This window comes from Pseudopipra pipra, chromosome 7 (genome assembly GCF_036250125.1).
Source record: "Pseudopipra pipra isolate bDixPip1 chromosome 7, bDixPip1.hap1, whole genome shotgun sequence".
Taxonomy (NCBI): domain Eukaryota; kingdom Metazoa; phylum Chordata; class Aves; order Passeriformes; family Pipridae; genus Pseudopipra; species Pseudopipra pipra.
In genome coordinates, this window is record NC_087555.1 from 10,475,710 (window position 1) to 10,498,357 (window position 22,648).

The window sequence follows — 22,648 nt, forward strand, 5'->3', positions numbered from 1 at the left end:
GGGCTTTCAGCAAAAACGTATCTGAAAAATTGCCTCAAAACACCTTAGGACATATCTAGTCCTAATAAATTGAAAGCTAACATTTATTTCTCAGTTTTGCACAAAGACACTTAGCAGTAATCGCAAGCACTCTGTTGCACTCCTCGTTTATTCACACTCAAACACAATTCTGCTCAGCCGACTCAGCCCACAGCTGAGCAGCAGCCAAACAGCCAAACATTTGTCAAGAGACCGAATATATGCTAATTACAGCATGACATCACATTCCATAGGTAGGAACTGTGACAGTGAAGAACTGTCAGGTAACAATTAAAAAGTCAAAGCGGTAAAATTTTGCTGTGAAGGTTATCACTTCGTGTGAAGTTCTACAGCCTGTAAAAGACAAAAAAAAAAAAGTGACACAAATTCAGAAATATCTATATGCAACCAAGGTCTGAGCCAAACCAAGACCTGGTAACACTGGCTGAAACAGCCCAACTGAGCACAGCAGACCTCAACTTCCAGAAAACAGTTCAGAACACTGAAAAGAACTGCCGTGACCATCCTGAATTATGCAGGACAAATTACTTCCACCAGTCACTTTCTCATTATTGCTGTGACTTATAGTAGAGCTACAGCATCCTTTCTAAAGTCCCTTTTCATTTATTTTTCGTGCACAATATTCAATCTGTGGTGCTTTTTTTTCCCCTGGCATAAAAGCTCAGCAAAAAGAGAACCTAGTATTAAAATCTGAGTGCAGTCTTCATCCTGATTCATGATAGTAAGAGTAGTGGAGCTTCACTTTTGATTACAAAGAGCAATGTGGTTAAGCAGGCAGAGATGGAAATCCTAGGCTGAGTATTGATGACAAATTAAGCTCTTTAAGATACTGAGTAAATCACTAAAGTGCTTAGATTCAAATCTTACTGAAATCCTCAACTATTTGTAAAACAGAAGAAAACAATTATTTACCTTTCCTCAGAATTGCCAATATTCACTTTCAGAAGGAGACACAAAAAAGGACTTATTTGTTACAGAGTATAGTTATTCATACATAAAATAGCTGAGAAGTACCTCCTATAAATTGAGGCTGGATGTATTAATAATGCAAGTTTAACCCAGTTCAACTGTTTTACATTTAAGGAGAGATGTGGATAAGGTGCAATCCTTCTATCAACCTTCAATTTTAGTCGAAATAAGTAGAAATAAGTAGAAATTTAGTAGAAATAAGGAAAACAGCAGCAATGGATAAAGATGTAGAAGATAATATATGCTTGGGTAGTACAATATCTTTTGTCTAAATTAATTTTCTTAATACACATATAGCCTAAGAAACCATTAGTCTCAACGGTCTATATAGGTCTGCACAAGAACCATGTGTTATTTTATTTAAGTAGTAAATACCTCATAAATCTCTAACTCAAGAAGTTAAAAACCATTTCAGTCAAGAGTTAAGGTACTACATTTTTAGTTCCTTCTAAAAAAGTAGTTGTTTTTACACTTCAGTCAGATGCAAGAATCACTTGAATCCAAATCTTTCTCTTGGTTACCTGAAACAACATCAGAGGACGAGGCCTCCTCTTTTACCTTGGTCAACAGCATCTTTCAGCCTTTGAAATGATTTGGAAAAGAATTTTTCCTTTCTTCGTAATCTGCAAATGCAGAAGCAATTGGATCTGCGTAGAACATGAGAGGCCTTGGTCCTTCACTGTTCACAGTGACAGTAGCTGGGAACTTCCTGAGATCAAGCCCCCTGCCCGAAAAATAAGCCTGGAGCGTTCTGAAAAACTGAGCATATGGCATATGTGAAAATAAGTAGAGCATCACCAACAGAGAGTAATCATTTCTACTGACACAAATTAGATGTAATATTTCTTCCTCTATGGAATGAAATCCTCTACATTTTGATCATAAATTGATACAGTATAGGCAACATAATTCAGACATGCCCACTCCATCCATGGCTTGTATGTGAAGTCAAAAGACCACAAACTATTTACTGCTCTTTTATGCTCCCACTGAATCACTGGGGATTCAAACTGTATCCCATCATAAAACAGGCACAGCCAAACCCTTGCTGAGAGGAAACAGGACAGTTCTGTTAAACATTTCTCTAGGAGTCAGCAACAGTAGGCAACTGATTTGAACTGTACCCTTACAAACAGTTAAAAGTAGAAACTGATGCTTCTTAAAACAGTGAGGAAGAACTATGGGAAACAGGTTTTTTTTCCTTCACAAATTCTTTTTAAGATTGTGTCAATGTTCTCATAATGGTATTTTCTTTGCTAAAATTCACTTTCAGATCTTTAGTCACTGTTCATGACATGTTGGATGCAAATGGATTTGCACTTCCATTTAATGAAACAACATGAAATCAGAGTACATCTCTGAAAGAAACATAGTAATCATTCCTCTTCTGTTTCATGAAACAAGTAGTTGTATAATCAAAATACATTTTTAAAAACTAAAACTGCTGGAAGGAGATATAAGAAAGCTTTATGCACTACTGCACACTGAGAATGTCTCGTCAGTTAAGAGTACACCTTGACTGAAAAATGGTTATTGACTATACAAAGTGCACAGTTGCTAACACTTCATCTAATGGACTCCTATTATCTTTAAATTTAGAAGATAAAAAGTCTCTTGATGGAAAACAAGAAAAAAACCCCCACATAATACTTTATCTCTCTTTCTTGAAGCATTTCCTTACCAGGTCTCTGTTTCTCGGGTTATCTAGAGGTTTCCATTTTTCTTCTGGCTGGAAAGGAGCACCCTTTGCCAATCCTCTCAGAGCCAACACTATGTATAGACCCAGGAGCACCACTTTCCACATGTTGGAAATGAGCAGTCTATAAGAAGGACAAACATACATGCTCCTTAAGTCCTACAGAGCTGTCACTAGTAACACATAAACCAACCATGCTAATCCAAGGAAAATCTGCCTATTGCAGATTATGTCCATGTAAAAAAGTTACCAGCTTTTTTTTGTTGTTTTTCTAGTACTAAGGGACTAGGAAGAACAAATTATTCTCAGGAAGTGTTTCCCATACCAAAGCTACTTTTAGACACTGACAGACTAGTAGAACAATTAACAGAAAATACTACATTTGTAAATTTGCATTTGTTATTAGAGCCATTTTCAGTGGCTGATTAGCTACAGCATCAGAACTCTGTGTGCTCCAAGAAGCAGCAAAAATATGGCTCAAGATCCAGATAGTTCAATTTTTAAAATCGCATTAAATGAAGTTGTACCACATATATTAATAAGTGCAATAACAACACAGCCTGGTACAATATACTAGGGACACAGTTCACAACTTGACCCAAAGGGAGAAAAAAAATTCACCCTTTCACATTCTTTAAAATAAATCTTACCAGTGAATTTGGCTCTGGCTTGCCCCCTTCTTGGTTAGTCTGCCCGTAATCTGTGAACAAACTGATCTCTGCTCTTATATTTCTAGTGGACTGTAGGTGGGTGTCAATGACGTTAGCAGGAGTTCAAAAATACAGTAATGATTCCATTTCCATCCATGACATAAAGACCCTTGAGAATTTCATCCTTGATACTCTTCAGACATGTTGCTATCGAACAAATTCCTCCTAAGCCGTATTGCAGAAAATTGGTGGTAAGAACATAATAAGTTTAAAACAATTCCAGCAGAGATAGCAGAGCTGTATCAAAATATTATTTTTAATTAAAAGTAATTAGCCATATCTCTAGAATGGTGACTAATGGTTCTCAAGCAAATGAGATATGGATCATTTTCTTGATGCTGGAAAAAAGAGAGAGAAAAGTAAGGTCTGTTTCAATATCTAAAATTATAACTTTTTAATGGAAGCATTGGTTTCCTACTCTGATTTTATCAGCAGTTAATATCCTCCTCTCAGACTAGAAACTAAGACAAGGAGGACTATGCTCATTTACCCTGGCCTTATTTCATAGAATTCTTCATATCCGAGCTGCTCATATTTTTTGTTTATAATTTCACTACACTGTTTCCTCCACTATATACATGATACTTGATTAGGTATCACATAAAATATATCTCTAAATAGACATGTTAAAACTAAAGATTTTTGATCATTATCTTAATCCAGATTATAGATGTTTATTTCTGACTAGAAGCTTTACATTTTTGTTTTAAATTTTGAAAGCAAAACAAAAACCTACCATCACCCTTCCAGAAGACAAAGTTTTGGACATCCAAACATCATTAGCAAAACAGCAAACAAAATGCTAGCAGTATTATTTTCATGTCTGCAGCAGCATATAAAAATTCAAGAGAATTTATCCAGCTTGTGTATTATTCTGCAGCTATGGATTAAAAAAAAAATTCATGCCCTCAAAAAGACAATCCATCAAACCTCCATCAATTACTTTTTATAACAGCCAACTTCCAGATAGTGGACTCATCAAGAACACAGCAGTAGCAACTGAATAACTTCTAAATAGGCAGGACCCAATGTAAGGGAACTTCCTTTATTGATTTTCTAGGTAGATACTTATTTCAGCCAGAAGTAGAAATATGCTCCTCTAGAGAAAATGACAGAAAGTGGAAAAGGCATGGTTTACAGTTTGGGATTAGATTTTATTTCCTTATTTAGCTTTGGGAAGAGGGTAGGGGAAACAAAAGCCAGAACAGCCCCTTTTTTCCCCTCAATTAATTTATTCCTTTGATTTCTTTATAAAGAACAAATTGGGGAATACACAGTATATCCAGTTAGTAAAACATACCAAAGTCATCTGTAAATTTGAAACAAGCTTTATTACTGCAGGAATTCAGGCAGTCTGGGTGACTGATGAAGTATGCAGATATGCAAGAGATTCAGTTGGCATATGTCTTCTGTGAGCTGTCTTTTAAAAAACAACAAAAAAATCCTTACACACTTGTATTGTTGCTTCCTCAGCTAAAAAATCTGAGAAACTATTGGAGCTAAAAGTCTGTTTAGACTTATGGTTCATTTTACTGTGCAGGGTTTGGTTTTTTTTAAAATCTCAGTTCTTTCCTTCAGAGAAAGTCAAAAATAAGCAGAACACATTCATATTAAAATACTATTAGTATACTTACACTGATTGAACAAAATTGCATCCTCCTTTGAGAACAGCAGCTAAGTTTAACAAATGCTTTCAAAGCCAGATGTCAGTGTGCTGCCTTTTAAATGCACCCCAATTTAAGCATAACGTTTTCTTGACACGCATCTTCAGTAAATCAAATCTTTTCAGAGTGTCTATACTAATTATATTACCCTTATGGCACAGTAAGTAATATTCATGTATGTTTGAATTAAATTGCCCTGAAGCTGAAAATGCTCATAGCATTGCTGGTTCAGTTCCATGCAATTTACCTCAAAAAGGCAGAAATTTAAAATGTATTAGTTTAGGTGAGAAGAAGTTTTACATATATGATGCTCTATGTAAACTGTATTATTCACCAAACATTTTGAATTTTATTGCATTTCCCATTCATGACAGCAAGCCTAAGATATTCAAGTTAAGATACTGAGACAGGCTTCATCCAGTATGATCTTTATTGTATTCCACTTGACATGTGAAAAAAGCATCTGTAAAAGCACTGCTCCAACCACAAGGCTTTTGTTTGCTATTTTTATTTTCAGCTTAGAATTCCAAGTATCACAAGTTAGAAGGAAAAGCACCAGACTGCTCCACATGAGTACCTGAGCAAAGACTAAGGCAAACGTTCATCACAACACTCGTTAGCGTGTTTGTACAACAGAAGTACAGGTCACACAACACTCTACAGACTATGACTGGTACGTGGCACTTTTTTGTGAATTGCAACTATTTGTACTAATGCAACCACGTTCATTTAGCAGGGGATGTGCTATACAATGTATTCTAAGTCATGCACACTTAGGTAAAAAAAAGACAAATAAAAAAATTTGAAGTATACATTGCATACTGGGAAAACATGAAACAAAACATGAATATCCCAGAGTAGTTCCCAATCAAGTTGCCCTCAACTACAACAAAAGAGTAGCAGTATCTAAAAGCACAGTTTTTAAAGACTATGAGATTTCAGTTTTCTGCAATTTCAACATTAGCTGAAAATACCTCTTCTCCAAAGTTTTATGAGCATCTCACAAGACAAGGGCTTTGCCAAAGCTTATGATACATGGCACGACCTGTAACAACTTGGTTATAAACATTTTAATAAGCACAATAATTTACTATAGCATCATTCAAACATTTACAGATAAGACCCTGTCAACATCTCTAGAAACCTGTAATTATTAAGAGTTAGTTCCATGTACAACACAACACCAGGTTGACAGTAGCTATGTAAGAACTGAAAACAGTGGAAGACTTAAAAACATGTAAGACAGGTTGCTTCTGATAGATTTTTCCAAAAATTATGTATGTGTTCTTCCAAGTTTTAAGTCCTCTTAAACCTAAACAAACAACTCCACTCTAATTACCCAAACCAGATATTTTTGCCAACATCATTCTGTCTTTGTGCCTGGAAAAACAATTAAAAGGTAGAGGGGGAATCAAGTTACAGACTTTTTCTCGAGTTATCATCATATATAAAGGTCACGAAGGTAGTTCTCCCCTCTCAATAAATTTTAATACTAGAACATTCCTGTAACTAGGAAATCACCAATGAGTAGGATTACTGAAACATCATCACAAAAGAAAAACTTAGGTGACCAGAATGAGTTTTAAGAATCCTAAACGAACACACAGAAGGAAGTAGCAGAGAAGACACAAAAATTGCACGTTATCTGGTGTGCCACAGCATCAGCAGCATTGTGGCACCCAGAGCCAAGGTAGTTGGCAATAAAGGAAGGTTAATAACTTTGATTTGTATTGCTTCAAACAACTAGTGTGATCTGCTGACATGCAGTCATTGTGTGTGCATATCTAAATACCCACAGTACAACAATAAGCTTTGAGATGGCATCATTTTCCAAGATCCCATGTTACATGGTGTGAACACAGGAAGGTGAAGAAGTCACAGTTTGTGGGTGTTTGTTCAAAACATACAAAGAATCCTCAAGAGACATATAAGGAAAGACAGCAGTGGCTTTTCCTTAGCTCTTCATATCAAAAAAATATACGTAAGAAATCTTCTACTGTATTAAAACAACATTTTATGATCTTGACTATTTCTGGTTTTCTTTAATGAATTAGGAAGAACAATGTATAATTTTTTTCCCAAAAAAAGGGAATTTATATATGAATTTTCAAGGACTTACATGTGAATATTTTTCCTAAAAAGTGAATTTATTATTCTAAACTTCTGGAGTCTTAACACAAACAATTCATCTCACCCCTTTCTAGTTTTCTTCTCACACCAGCATAGATTTTTGATATTCAATGGCTTAATACAGTATTTTGCTTAAACTACAATAAGGGGACTTTTTTTTTATTTTGAAGAAAATAAAGAACAAAATGTTTCCAAAAAATTTGACACATAGACTTCAAAGTTGAGAAAAATATCTGAGACTACTTTTCCTTATTTTTCTTTTCTACATAAAGATTTGAGAAATTAAGGTTAGCTAAAGCTTTCTAACTTTGGTTGGTGTGATTTCAAACCAAAAATATATTGTACTTGTCATAAACCTTCACTTCTCTAAGTGTAAAATGGGGTCAAAATAATTAAGTTATTTTCCCCAAATCAAGTTTCAGTATGATCCACACAAACATTTTTGGTCAACTTCAAAAATTGAATATAAGGCTACAGAAGTCCACAGGCTACAGTTAAAAGTGTATTCATTTATTGATTTAAGGCACAGTATTTTTTTTTCTGTTTTTTTTATCTCTAGAAAGCTACAAGTTTAAAGTCACAGTGAGGAATTTCACAATTCGGTTTTGGTCTGGCACTCTAATTATATGTGTCCTGTCTACTACCTGTAGACTTCTGTAAAATACTTCAGTTGTCAGGTGCTGCAGTCTCAAATACTGTTCACACTCAAAGTGATGTAGGTGGAAAATACTGAAGCCTGAATTGATGCCAAAATAGTGCACTCAGCCTTTGTAAAACTAAACATCAACACACTTGCACATTTGATGCTTAATATATATACTCTGAAATTAAAGTTGAAGGGAAAAAAAGAGTCTTGGCTGGTATTTCAACAAACAGGCAAAGCTTCACTAGAACAACAGCCTACAGGACAGCTGCTGTGTCTTCACCAGGCCAGCCATGGTGCCTCATGTTTTGTGAACATCGTGGTTTGTACTACAGGGGAAAGACACTGCAAACCAAAGATAACTGCATATGGAAGGAGAAACTGGAATGATGTGCCACAAAAGAACAAGTTTCTCTGTGCCATTCCTGGTTTTCATAGCAAAATTAGCTCTGATACCACACAAATTCCTACAGAATCCAGACCACAACCTGCCAACAACTGTAGAGAGGCCATGCTTACCAGGCTTGTTTATGATAGCATGAGTAGCAAAATCTGTCTATTTTTAAGAATGCAGAATGAAACCCTAAATCTTAAGCAAAATTAAAGTCAAAACATCCCACCTCAGGTTTTTTATGCTTCAAGGCAACAAGCACATACTAGAGGTGGTTACGTGCTTAGACCTGAAAATGGAGGTGCTGGGCAGATTTGCTTAAGTAAGAGCTATGGAATTTTCTCCTTAAATGCTTAACATTAATTTTTAAAAGCATTAATGTTTATTAATAAGACAAAACGTATAGTTTTTATTTAAGTTTGAGGATAAATGAGCTGATTAAAAGCATTGAACACCTTCTTCCATAAATAACAATATAAATCAGAAAGTATAATCTTTCCAAAAGGTTTTCAAATAAATTTTTTAAGATTTTACGGAATCTAATATTCTAGCCTAAAGTTCTGGTTCTAAAAAAAAAGGCAGAAAAACGATTTTACTTTCACATAAAAAAGGAATTAGTTTTGAATTGTCGTGCATTGGCACACATTTCCTAGAGGGTATACAACAGCAGCAGGGAGCTTTGGTGACAAAAGTAGGTCTCCCCTAAAGGAACAGTGAGGAAAATTTTATATTTCACAGTACCAAGCTAAGTGCTTATAAAAGCTAGCTTGATTATCTCCCAGAAAAAAAGAGATGCAAAATGTCAAAGCTGTAAATTAAGTGAGAAACATTCACCATTAAATGAAAAATAAGCATTAAGAATTTAGTCTGTTTTACAACAACAATTTTCTAGTAGGTGAATGACTTAAAACAGTAATACAATTCTGTACAGACACTATAACAGCTTCTAAAAACATTTCATAACTCAAGAGTATTGAAGGTCAGCAAATTTTTCTCAGTGCAAATAAAGTCTTAACATACTCGTCACTGTATTGAAATAAACTTGATTTGAATGAAAGTTTCTCAAATGTTAACATTTATTGACAGGCACATAATTGACTTTATTCTGTCTTGTCAAAGCTTAGAAGCAAATGTATCAGATTTCAGAAAAAAGTCAAGTAACAAGGTCATCACCTTGTAACTTGCTAACACATGGAAAATTAGCTGTCATATCAAATACCAAAATATGCAATGCTTTGGGTTTTATTAAGTATCAATAAATTTGATTTTATTAATCACTGACTTTAAACATAGTCCAATTAGGCTAATGAAAAATTCCCTTAGACATGCAGGCAGTCTCTATGACTCCTGCAATATATCACTACTGCACTGTTTAGGGTTTTGTTGTTATTCATCTGTTTCTTTTAAAACTTAGCAAATTTATATTCAGTAATTAATTGCTACGTGAATTAGCTCACTCAAAACTAAAATCAGGGCAGAACTCTAAATACTGGAAATAATATTAACTTAAATTCCATTTATTGCAAGTTTTTTGGAAATAAAACATGCCAAAAAAAACCCTCCCACCAAAACTCAAAAAAAACCAACCCCCTTTTAACAGGATGCTGAAATGTGACACACTGCAACCAACCTTTAAATCAAAACTGAAAGTATCACCTTTGGACAACATTCATTCATTCATTCAGTCTCAAGGTATATTTGGTAATTCCAGTGAAGAGGTGAGTCCTCCCTTACCAGACTCATGGAGACCTCCTATGAACTGTTTGCTACACCTGCAGGTACTGTGACTGAGCATGGTAAGACTATGAGGAACCACGTTTGATGACATCAACCAGAAAAGATTATAGACTTCATGAGTAATTTCAGGGCATGAAGATATCACTAAAAGCTTCTCATGAAATCTACCCCTGCCAAAGAAAGATTCTGCTGTACATATATGCTGTAGCAAAGTACTTTAAGTTCTTACCCTGTTTTCTCATTCTGCTTCTGATAGCTTATAAAAAATACTACAATAAAGCCCCATAAATAGTTCTTATTTTGAATGCATCCTGAGGTATAAACCTTTACAAGTTAATTTGTGTCTTGATCTTCTCCCACACAGTCTACATAGTCTAAAATTTGAAGAATAAACTGGAATTTTAATTTAGCTAAAGGTAATAAGAGGTATTATAATGTATTTGCCAAAAGCTGTTTATAAATGCACCCTACTCGTAATAAAGGATATTTCAGTAATACTTACACCTCCTCATATATGCAATTAAAAGTATTTATATTGGATTAGTCTACATTTCTGCAAAAATGGTAATTGTGATCAGTGGCAGAACTACAGACTTGCCTAACAGAAGCTCCTTGTCCAAAAGTAACAAACAATCATTGTATTTTACCTGAAAAATAATTTTAGACTGCTATAAAATCTAGTCCCTTCCAGAATGGCAAGCAGGATAATTCATCCTTTTAGAACGGGATAGGTTTTTCTCTGGACTTGTTCTAATCCTATTACCATCCACTGATTATATAGAAGATCTAATTGGGATTAGACTCCTAATCTGCCAAACAGCTGAAGGTGTCCAGTCCATGATCACTGCAAAATCCAGATGCACATCTCTGACAACAATTTTAATCTATCAAATGGCACACAATGCATATGAATCCAAAGTAGGAGTAAGATTTCCCCTCCTTTCCCCATCTCTAAGAAAGAAAAGGTAGTGTTGAGGGAGATGTGATAAACCCTTGCCCTCTGGGATCTCAGACTCAGTATTATATCTATTCCTACCTCCAACCTGAAAATCAAGAAGGAATATATACAAGATTCTGGAACTTTACTTTATGAAGAGTACTAATAACTATCAATAGAATTCCAGCTTAAAAAAAAAAAAAGTTAAATTAAAACAATTGGTGTTATTCTATGCTGCTTTAATTCAGTAGGTTTCACATTGTGGTGTATTTTGGAAGCTATGAAAGCTACTACATGCAGAGACTTTGCTTTCCCCATTCTGATTATTACTTTTCACCAACAGTTCCAGCAAATGGATTAATGCATAAAGAGACCATTAAGATGGCAATATAAAATCAGAAGTAAAATACAGTAGTAAGTCAAAAGGACCATGAAGGTCAAGGAAAATTATCTTCCACAGAAATCAGGTCCTGCACATTTCACAGACAGCCCTAATGCAGTTCTGCCACCATCTTTCATTCAGAGCCATTTGCAAGTAGAAAAGCTACTCTATTCTTCTATGATTGAACAGTAATTTTTAGTTAAACCAAGAGCTGGATTTAACTACAAGTATATTTAGTCACGCAAATTCTTATATACATATACTGTAGCATACATTTGATTAGAAAATATCAAGATATTATCAATTCAAATAACTTTTCTGATTTACAACACTATGTATAATCTAACCTTTTTTTAAAAAGGTCAAGACTAGAATACCAGCACACAGATTACTGATAACAGTGACAGTGGTTTGGCTGACTACAATAGCCTTACTCAGTTACAGCAGTTTTAATGACTTACTAATAACTTGAACTGCTGATTTGGATATAAGCAAACAAAACACATCCTTACTTCACATTTGTCCTTCATTCTGGAAAGTCCCTGGGTGAGTTGAGTCATTCCAGCCAGCTCAGATGAATGGACCCTAAAAACACGTTAGAACTAACTGAGGCACTTTAGGCAAGATTAATGAGATACAATTAAATTAAAGGGTCAGGCTGGCTGTACTACTATATCAAGAATATACTTGATTGACTGTGAGCAGTAGACTTCCTCTCTTTATTCCTATAAGATGATTGAGCTGGTCTGGTATTTCCATGTGAAGGTAACAGGTATCTCAGACATAGCAGAGACAGCTAACACAGAAGCAAGGAGTAGGCTCATCTCTACACAGAATCAATACAGCATTTAAACCTAACGGCTACTGAGATCTCTTCTGTTGGCAAAACACATGCCCAGATGACAGAATTCCTTACACATAGCTATTTTAGGCTTTATTATAAATGGCAGTCACTGTAGCATCTAGGCACTAAGATAATAGTTTATACAGAGCTAATAATTATGGTCAGTATTTCCCACTATTACTAAGAGTTTGTCCACATGCAGAAGTTAGCACTGTATGGCAGGGCAGGAGTTTACAATATTGTAACTATTCCATATTCATTTCATGTATGGGCATTTATTAGGAGATGGTTGACTCTCTGTTTACAATAGCAAAAAAGCCTACCTTGTCTACTTGGAAACAGTGCAGTACAGCAACTGCACCCTTAACTCACACCACACCTCAAGGTTTGCTAGCTTCTACATATGGACAAAGTCCAAGGATTAATTTCAAAGTGCCAGAGAAAACTGAATGTTTTAAAACAACATCACAGCAAATTGTTTATGAATCTGCTGGCATCCTTCCTGAATAGAAAGCTACATAGAATACTGTTGTTTTCTCACTCTCACAAAAAGTAAAAAGTGTAAGACTTTTAATAATCTCACAAATGTTCAAATCACACTGATTGAACAAATGATTTGATAGAAATAACAGTTCTATATAAGCAGTACATTCTAGTTTGTCTAGACATAACTGTGGCAGCTTTTAAATGTACATAAAATAATTAAAAGTATACTTGGCTGTGTGGTTTTTGTGATAGTCACAGTGTGCTTGAAATGTATTGAGTTTTAACCAGCATACTTTAGACCTGCAAGAGATGCAAGTTCAGAGCATACACACTGTATGGCACAGTGAGTAAAAAAAGTCTGTTTCAACAAAGCAATATAGTGAAATATCAAAGTGTCTACAAGGCAGAATATTGAGATCTTGCACTGATATGATTTATGTGCTTACACACAGTTAAATCACTTGATTTTAAGAGTCAGGAATAAAGACTGTGAAAAGCTTTCTATGCAACATGAACAGAACCATGAACTTTTCATAAAGGATTCACAGTCCTGTTCTCTTTCCCACATAACGTAAACAACTGATGATATTAATTTAGGCATTTCTTTGCTGAAATTTGCCCCATCTCCAGTGTCAAGTTTCTTGAGTGCACTGTCCTTCCTATGTAGAAGGAACATCACACGACACAGCACAGCACATGTAGGAGAAGAGAGAAGGTTACAAAGTGTGGCACTCGGTATAAATGCGTTCGTCCGAAGGCCAACATCGCAACAGACAAGGGGAGTGGAACTTTGGCTGCAATCTTCAAGAGTTTACTGTAAGAGTACAGAGACAAAAATTACCACTTTTTTGTAGCCCATCCATACAGAAGGTACAGAAATACCATATTTCACTTTCCTTTGCAAAACAATTTATATTTCAAGGCTTTTTTAATTTTTAAAACTGAACAACTAGGTCTAATGGGCAATAACAACTGATGCATAAGCAAGAGCAATTACTCAAAAGGGGTAGTAAAATGTCATTAAAATATTCCTATATTAATTTAGAAATAAGTTCTCTAACAAAGGAAGATTTAATGGTTTAGATCGCTTGAGGTAACAGGTACTGATCAAGAGGTTAAATGACATTCGTTACTATTCACTGTCATTCCTGAGGCATTCACTAATTTCATATCTGGACAAGAAATGCTCTGTCTCTCAGCAAAACCAAGTGCTCAAAACTTCTCAATCCAGTAGAAAACACATTACATTTCCACAAGTGTTCCCATATGGGGAGTTACAAAAACATTACTATAATGCTTTAGAATTCACTTTTCTTTGTAACTTTGACAATAATTGCTACATGTATTAGCATTCTGTAACATTTGAAAGGATTCAATGAATCATGAATTAAAAAGTCACAGTAAGAAGTAATTATGCAATCAACTGCTTAGACAGCACATGACTAATTTACTTCTATGTGGCAAATACAAAGGATTTTCTCCACTTAGCTGAACTAGAGGTAATTTGCATATATTTTACCCGGTCTTTCGGATTTACCACGTGAGTTCCTGAATCTCTACATGGGCTGAACAATTACAGGTCTGTACAGCATAAGTTAAGTTTTACCACACAAATGGTAAGTAACAAAGAAGCAGGAAAACAAAACTAAAGATTAGGCTATAGTACCTTGATTTCACTTCAGAAGTACTTGAATTCATTAGAATTTCTGAAATGCATACGATGATAATAGCTGTAGATCTACATGGATCAGGCTCAAGTCTAACATTGTACCTGCAAAGAAATGGTTTAAAAAGCTTGTTACTTCCAAATTAGGCTACCAAATAATATCTACATTGGGAACAAGCTTGTGCTGATAACAAATATACATGAAATCTATATAGCATCAGAGCCTGATTTTAAATCATTTCTGAATCACTACTTTCTTCAACATATCACTGATTCCCTTAACACCTATTTCCACCACAGCACAAACCAGATTGCAGAGAGAAGACAATAACAATTAACAGAAATATTTGAAACTATAAGGTAGCTAATAATGTAAAGAGAAACATTTCCAATTTTTATACTCCTCAAAGGTTCATACTCCTGTCTTCCACCTTAGTCACAATTTAAGAATTTACCTAAGATTTTTTAGCCAATAAATTAAAGATGGCAAGTTGAGCAGCACAATCCACGTGAATAAATTGAGGATTGTAAAATGCATCTTAAGACTGTTAACAGCTTCAGCAATTGTTGTACTGTTGGCAAGAGGTTGGCTTGCTTCTGGAACACTGTCCATCGAACTCTGGGGTTTGACTGTGTTTATACTGGAGTTCTGTGAAGGTTCTTTTGAGTGGTCTGAATCCTGAAAATAAAAGACAGAAAGTCACAAAAATGTGCACAGGCTTGTAAGAACCCATGCTGGGGAAAGAGGATAGAAAAAAAAAATCCTAACAGTATCACACCAGCTCTGATTAGGAAGAAAATTTGCAATTTAAGCCTCAAAAAGCCATCAAAAGTGAAATTCGATAGTTCGATTTTAAAGCATCTAAATTTAACCAGAAATTTCTCATACACTATGAGTTTAGATGTTGTGGAAGAAAAGAATGGAGCATGGAGATGCCCTGACACCAATGCAGTGATAAGAAATGGAGTTCCTGGAAGGGGGAAGAACAGAATAAAAGGAGTAATAAAGCATGTGGGTGAAAAATCACAGATGATCATTCACAGAAAAGATACAGGAGGTAATGTAACTGGGAGTAAAATATTAGCTGTGGGAATAAATAGCAAAGATGAACTAATGAGTTGGCAGATACTAACTTCCAATGACAGAACCCCCCCCCAAAATGAAACAAAGCAAAATTATATGAACATGAAAGGAGAGGATTGAAAAAGAAACACACAAAAAATCCACTCAAAAAAACCCAAGGAAAACTTTCAACAACTTTTTCTGGCTTTTTTAACTATGTTTCATCCGGTCATCACAGCACAACCTATTACTACCAATTCATAATGCATAAGTTTGCCAAACAATTTTTGGTGTTAGTTTGGAACAGAAGAAGGAAACAGACTTACCCTGTTGAGCTTGTTTTGTTCTGCTCTTACACTCACATGCAGTTTTATAACCTGCAAGATAAAGGGTTCAGTTTTTAGTAATGTTTCTTCACAAAAAAGCTGTAGTATAGAAAAAAAAAAATGAGGACATTATTTTTACTTCTTTTTTTATAGCTAGATGATTTTAGGGCCCCAAGAGAGCTGCAGTGCAAGAATTCCCTCTGTCTTTATCAGCAGCATCCAAAGTGCTCTATTAAGGAGGAATTTCCAAGCACAGAGAGAAAATAGGCTGCTCTGCTTTCTCCCTTTCTACTGTGCTTGACAGAGTGGGAAACCTGCATATTCCTCACCTCCTGCTAATTTATTTCTACTTTACTTTCTGCAGAAACCTAAACAGGTCATATAGAAGTTCCATGTCAGAAATGTACTGCAGAAGGGGGAGTTATGTCAGCATGGGAACAGTCTTCACAGAACCTTATGTCACATGGAGTTCAATTTGAGTTGGTGCTGTTCCTCAGGCTGTGCTCTCAGCTGCCACTTGCCTGCTCCAGACCACCAAAGCTGCTCTGCTTTGTGCCCCTGCTCCCAGATCCATGCTCCCCTGCTTCCCTAGGAGCCAAGCACAGCAGCTGATTTAACAGCTCTATAACTATAGGGTGAATCAGAGGAGTTAGAGGCTCTGATGCAAGGAAGACCATGGAAACTGAATGGCAGGGACTAAATATGGGGCTTTGTGGCACTACCCAAGGGAGCAGATTAGACATACATGAAGACTATCCCTAATTCTTCAATATATCCACCCTCCTTCCTTTTACTCCATAAAGATTTATGAAAAGTAGAAAATATTCTACAGATCATTTCAAGTCCTCCCTTTGTTAAAGTTTCTCTTCAAAGGAGTTATTAGTTTTTGTTTACACTTCACTAAATTAAAAAAATACCTATTTCAAGTATGAGAATAAGAACATTAATGTATCAAAAATGGTAATTTGGATTTTTGATTTTAACATGGGGTTCATTCAAAGCATACAAAATTTTCAATTCAGTTACAAATTGAGAATGTTTAGCCTTTCTGTACCTTAAACAAGTATTGAAGATAAATAAGGAATACAGCAAATGCACCACAAGTTGTCCAGCTAACCAAAGCAAGAGATAACACCCCACAGAGTCTTCGAGGTGTAATCAACTTATCTTTTTGCAGTACAGTAGGTCTAAAAAAAAAAAAAAAAAAAAGAAATAAAATTACTGTTATATTTTTGTAACAACATCAGACCTAAAAAGATGAAAGAATAATTCTGTTTTTTGAATGACTGAAAAGAAAAAAATGTTCCTGAATATTGATTTAACACTGGAAAAATAAAGTTAGACAAATTTAAACATATCTAACAACCGCTACATAAACTACTTTGCAAGATAAGTCTTCTTATCAAATGAACACTAAGCAAAACTCAAGTGAATGCTATCTACTTCAGAGAGATTTATAGAAAATAATTTTTGAGGTTTTTAGCAAGGAATTCAGGAGTAGATCAAAACCCATGTTAGGTCCTAGAACTGTGTAAGGCACTAGAATTTAAAAATGAACCAGCTGACTTAGAAGTAGTCACACAAAATCTTATTTTCCTGCCTCTGCCCAAGGCATTCTCAGGGTCGAGAAATCAAAAGCTTTAATGAAAAGAGTAGGAATTGAGGTAAAATCCTTAAAAATTTAATAGGAATAACTTCAAACGCAGAAATTCATTAATTTGTCACTTAAAACTAATACTGAAACATCCACTGTAATTTATAAACAAAATGGTAGAGAAAAAATAGCCAAACCTACATCTATTATTTGGTCAAGTAAGACCAGAAGTGCTAGTGATTAAAAGAAGAAAGAGATCATTTAGTGGGTATTTACTTAAAGAGCATCCCAACCAGCCTTCTGGAGACAATTTGGCTCAAATGGAAATGAGGACTGTTATCTGTGTCAGAACAAGCCACGAAAACTATAACCTCAGAGAAGAACGTTATCCGATTTACTAACTTACTCTTTCAAAATCTCTTTATTTTCCTTTCATTTTTAAAACCACTTTCATATTTGAATACTCTTCTGTACAACCAAAAGCATTTCGGTGTTCTTAGACATACTTATATAATTAAACAGTCTTGTAGAGTAAAATGAATGTTCAAGAAGTTTTTTGTTTTAGAAACCTACTTGTATTATTTAATGCAGTTGATCCAATATCACTAATGAGGAATGGATTCTAAGACTATAGTCCCTTTTCTCTCTCTATATATATATACCTTTTTTTCCTTGAGTTGCTGAAAAGGGAATAGTTCATTTGCTTTCTCTTCCCCTATAAGTTATCCTCAAAACCAAACTGAAAACCTTTATAACAGCTGGTGAAGATAACAAGAAATCCATTTATGTTCTCTTTTGGAGATGGGGAATAAGGAATAGGAGGCAATCATCATATTCCTTTAGTTCGTAACACTTACAAACCCAGATGTCTAAAGTCACATATTAACTACATTGCAGAGTTCAATCTGCCCAGACATTCACACAGAAGGAAACAGAGGTGGTTAAAGTCATCTAAAAGAACATAATTATATGACATCATGCTGTTTTACCTGATCAGAGTTAACCATAATGAAGAGAAGAGTCTCAGAGACGTAGAGAAAAATACTGCACTCCAGTAGGCAATGCCTGTCCCAAAAAGAAATAGAATCAGGGACACAAGGGGGAACCATGCATCCTGACTACTCAGTACAGCAGCATCCACCTCTGGTAGTGACAGTGATTCCCATATCTCTCTAAACCAGTTAAACCTGCCAAAAACATGAAAGCAGTATTATTTATCACTTCCAAATGTGTTACAGTAAGATACCTATCAACTATTCCTCCTACTACAGCCTTTCAAACAAAATCACAGTCAGGTGTTCACAACGACTAGAGATAAAATAATATTCCTCCCCAGCAATAGTTTTACTGAAACTTCTGGTTTTGAAACTGTTTTAAATAAATAAATAAATAAATAAATGATGCAGACTCACCCCTGCAGAAACACAACAATGCTTATAAGAGGTTCTACTTTGTAGGGCTTAGCTGTCCTAACTAGTTCAAGGGAAAAGTCTGAACACTGGCCTAGAATCAAGAACAGAGAGTATCTGTGGTTACTACTTTGTCATGAACTTTAACAAACATCATTCACAACAAAAATAAATTCAGACAACGGTTTGAAAGTTTACTTGAAAAGATAACCATGTCTTGTAACAGTACTGCAAGTCTGCATAGTTCATCACCAAGGCCCTTATTCACTGGATCACTCACATTAGGTAATAAGTCACAAGAGCTTCTAGAGACATTATGGAATTTGTTACAAACACCACCTGAATTTTAATAAAAATGCATTTTGTCTGAAGACAGGGCTCAAAGTTATTATGCAAATCTCATCTTCGTGCAAGAAATAGAGTGGGTTTTGCATACTAACAATATATTTTAAACCTTTTAATGTATTTTTAAGTAGACTTCTATTAACGCAAAAATACTGTGCAACACAAATAATTCATGAAGAAGGGATTGCAGAATAAAATGATAAGGAAATATTCTGCTACAACACAACCTTGGAGACCTACCAGCAAACAAAACCCAAAATCAAAGAGCATAGATCCAAGTATTTGCATAAGTTGAATGACACTTAGCTTAAAAAATTCACAACTAGTTGGTCTTCCATTGGTAAATTGATTAAGTAATTGCTCTAAAAACACTTGTGACAGAAAAAAAAATAAATTTCTAGAAAGCTACCTGTTGATCTCAATGTGCTCAATTGTCCTCCATAAGTAAGAAGAATATTAGAGACAATATAGACAGGAAAAGCACCAGCATGGAACCTTACTATCTGAAAGACAAGGATATAAGGATAACTATCTACAAAAATACATTAAAAAACACACACATAAATATTATCATGAAGTCAAGATGATAATGCAATTAGAAAATATTTCTTACAAGATTCAAACAGTTTCTCCTTTGTATGCATAAGTATCTTATAAACTCCATTAGCAATTAATATTACATATGGAAAATACTAGAATCTCTTATAAACGGCTTAATCAAACATGTTTTGATAAATGACCAAATCATAAACAATTTTTTCCCAGTCAAGACAAATATTAAAAAAAATATAGTATCATACATTTCAGTAAAATAAGTTTCAAAAAATTAAAAGGCCACATTCCAAGCAAAATCTGCACATAGTTAGATATGTTTTTAGGTAAAGAATTTTTAGAAGCAATTACATGTCTGTATTAATTGGCTTCCAGTCTCCTGAGTCATGATTAATATACAAATAGCACATAAATTCTTCTAAAATAACAACAACATTAGAAGTCGTTCATATAAACGCATACATTCAAAGAGAGAACCTTGGCAGTAATATTCCAGCACTACACTTAGGTGCTTGCAAATTAATGATTTTTTAGACCCAGGAAACTGCAGATGGCTAGTCTATTTTTACTGGTACCCATGTTGAAATGTATTCTTCATTGATAACCGAAGAAAATTTGTTGAAAAGGAGCATATGGATCTACTTAGACTTTTTCCCCTGACTTTTAATTGATGCCAAATGTATTTTAAAGTTTTAACACTACTGACTCATCAGACAAGAAAGTTAAAGTGACCTATAGTGTCATCCCTTTAGAGATATTGAGCTAACCACAAAGCGAAATGCTCCACATTTACAGCAGCTCTTTAGAGCTAGAGTGCTTTTCTAATCCTCTGAAAACTGAGGCCTGACATTTTTCCAGATGGGGTGCCCTGCCAAGTGACAAGGCTGCAAAATGATCATTGAGTAGTTAGTGTTCCTCTTGGCATCACGAAGGAATCTGAAGTACCACAGCAGAGAAGGGAAGAAGTAAACATTTCTATGGATGCTACTGACATAAAAAACAATTTAGGCTTTCTTACTTGCCCAAGAACCTGTGGAAGTGACGTCTTCAGAATTACCTTGATAAAAAACAAATATTTTATATAATGGTAAGCATAAGTACAAAATACTTCAATTTTTAAGAAGCTAACTCAAGTATTGGAATACAGCAATCCCACAACTAAAATGTACACCACCTTACTACTGACTTTTTAAAAACAAATGCTTTAAAGTTTTGCTTAGAGTCCAACTTTCAATACTACTCTGCAGTTGCAAAATACTTGTAACAATACATTTACAAAAAGGTCAAACAGCCTATCTTTAGATTTGCTTATTATTTATTTTTATTAATTAGCTACATGTTTTAAAAAACTACATTAGGCATAAATTATACAGCAATGCAAACTAGCTATAAAATAACACTGTATTACTCACTTCATACTGACAGTCTGAGGAAGAGAAGATATTTAACTCTGGAGCCCTGCTGTCATTTTGAGGCTGAGCAATATGCAGCTTTGCAGAAATTTCAGTAAGAGACGGGACTCTGAAACAGCAATTTAAATGGTAATTGTTGCCCTTATAACCAAAAAAAAGCCAAACATGCCTTAGTTTTCAACAAGTGCAAAGCAGATCTAGTACACCAAGTGTCACCACAAGCTATGAGTGAAATGGTAAAAGGAACTTGTTAATCTTATTACAAAGAACTCCACGACATTCTCAATCCTCAATGCACTCTCCTCTGAACTATCAAGGGCATAGCTCTAAGGAAAGCACACAAGTTCAGGGAACACACTGCCTCACAGAACAGGTAAATATGCTGAGTGACAAGAATGGGAAGGACAGATTCTCAGGAATACAATTCAGTTTCCTGTAAGTGTTATGCTGTTAGAAAATACGGGGGCGGGGGGGGTAAATTGGGAGATATCCTTAAGGCTTCTAAAATAAACAAGGAAGACAGTTTTCCAGCCATCTAATACACAGTCAGGTGGCTCAACTTTTTTGAGAAAATCAGTGAGAACCATTACACAGTTACTAGGTATTCTTATTCTGAGAAAAAGTCAAAACAACTTTGTCAACAAGGTCAGAAAGGTAAAGATGCAGAAGCCATACAGTTAAGACTGGAGAAACTGTCTCATATCAGAAAATTACAACAGGATGTAAATATTCTCAAAAAAACCCAAGAAGTAAGTTATAATTGTTAAATTTCTTACTTTGCTACAACTATTGAATCTTCATGTGACCAGGGTATATGAAGTCTGTAAACACTAGGTTTTCTTTCTGAAATAAAAGAGAATTAAAAAATATAAAATTAATTACAAACAAGATGTGGCAACTGTCTCTAAAAACTACAATGCCAGTAAAACAAAGGTGGCATACCAAATCACTGGGCTTGCAGTTACATTGCAACTGATATTGCAATGCAGATCAGTGCAGTTAGCAGGAAACAAAAATGACATTTTTTAACTCAGGCTGTTACAGGACAAGACAGTGAGAGACATTGATGTTCAAAGGACTGACAGTTATGAGAAAACTTCTGCATTTCAATATGAAACTGAAACCCTAATCTAATGAAATCCATCACTTTTTTTTTAAACAGAGTCCTTTAGCAACCCATCCTGTTTAAGCTTATGTAGCTCAGCATTCAAATTCGAGCTCCATAATTAGCAAATAAAAATTGTCGCCAAATGCACTTTTCTTGAGGAACACTTTCAACATAATGCAGAATCCTGCTGAAAGTTCAACTTCCCTTTGCTCAGAAGTAAGAAAAACAAACAGCAGAGGACTAATTTTTCAATTTTTTGAACTATTCTTCTTAATAAAAAGTGGGAAGTGAAAGATATTAGCAGAGACATTTGAGCAGATTATAACACTACTGCCTAAACCTCACTGCATGAGACGACTTCAGTTACTATCAGCTTCAGTTTTGAAACTTTCCAAGAATTTGTTTTATAAATTTATACTTTAGAAGATATATATTTACCTTTGACTGACTGGCAGTGGCTCTCTATATAAATTTTGAAAGCTTGATATATCTAGACAATAAAAAAAAAACAAGTTAGCCACATTCTCCCAAGAGTGGTTACATTA

General features: G+C 34.9%; 2 protein-coding genes across 6 annotated transcripts in view; both read right to left on the reverse strand.

Moving 5' to 3' along the window:
- Positions 1-61: 61 nt before the first annotated feature.
- On the reverse strand, positions 62-5,353 carry C7H2orf66 (chromosome 7 C2orf66 homolog). Of its 2 annotated transcripts, none has more exons than XR_010431861.1 (4): positions 3,355-5,353; positions 2,690-2,828; positions 1,530-1,767; positions 62-372 (listed from the first exon to the last, which is right to left on the reverse strand). XR_010431861.1 is itself a non-coding variant. In XM_064660528.1 (4 exons), the coding sequence occupies exons 2-3, from the start codon at positions 2,810-2,812 to the stop codon at positions 1,585-1,587; spliced, it is 306 nt and encodes a 101-aa protein (XP_064516598.1). In that variant the 5' UTR covers positions 2,813-2,828; positions 3,355-5,353; the 3' UTR covers positions 62-372; positions 1,567-1,584. The 2 variants fall into 2 exon arrangements, 1 of the variants encoding a protein (XP_064516598.1); XM_064660528.1 differs by having other exon boundaries at positions 1,567-1,767.
- A 137-nt stretch (positions 5,354-5,490) lies between these two features.
- The window catches only part of PGAP1 (post-GPI attachment to proteins inositol deacylase 1), a 37,337-nt gene continuing 20,179 nt past the window's right edge, over positions 5,491-22,648 (reverse strand). For 3 of the 4 annotated variants that reach the window (XM_064660523.1, XM_064660524.1, XM_064660525.1), the window contains 12 exons: positions 22,542-22,593; positions 21,772-21,838; positions 20,996-21,104; positions 20,602-20,640; positions 19,441-19,534; positions 18,690-18,780; positions 18,267-18,464; positions 16,738-16,870; positions 15,684-15,734; positions 14,750-14,973; positions 14,295-14,399; positions 5,491-13,442 (listed from right to left, as the gene is read on the reverse strand). In XM_064660523.1, coding sequence (XP_064516593.1) covers positions 13,304-13,442; positions 14,295-14,399; positions 14,750-14,973; positions 15,684-15,734; positions 16,738-16,870; positions 18,267-18,464; positions 18,690-18,780; positions 19,441-19,534; positions 20,602-20,640; positions 20,996-21,104; positions 21,772-21,838; positions 22,542-22,593 — 1,302 coding nt within the window. In that variant the 3' untranslated portion in view covers positions 5,491-13,303. Of the gene's footprint in view, positions 13,443-14,294; positions 14,400-14,749; positions 14,974-15,683; positions 15,735-16,737; positions 16,871-18,266; positions 18,465-18,689; positions 18,781-19,440; positions 19,535-20,601; positions 20,641-20,995; positions 21,105-21,771; positions 21,839-22,541; positions 22,594-22,648 lie in introns of those variants that run through there. The other variant, XR_010431858.1, reaches the window with a different exon arrangement.

What these genes read in the sequence shown, in the direction of transcription:
- C7H2orf66 (XM_064660528.1), bottom strand. Translation starts at nt 2,812, where the DNA reads ATGTGGAAAGTGGTGCTCCTGGGTCTATACATAGTGTTGGCTCTGAGA. An exon ending in ACCCGAGAAACAGAGACCTG is followed by an intron (nt 1,768 to 2,689) that starts GTAAGGAAATGC and finishes CCATATGCTCAG; the next exon opens with TTTTTCAGAACGCTCCAGGC.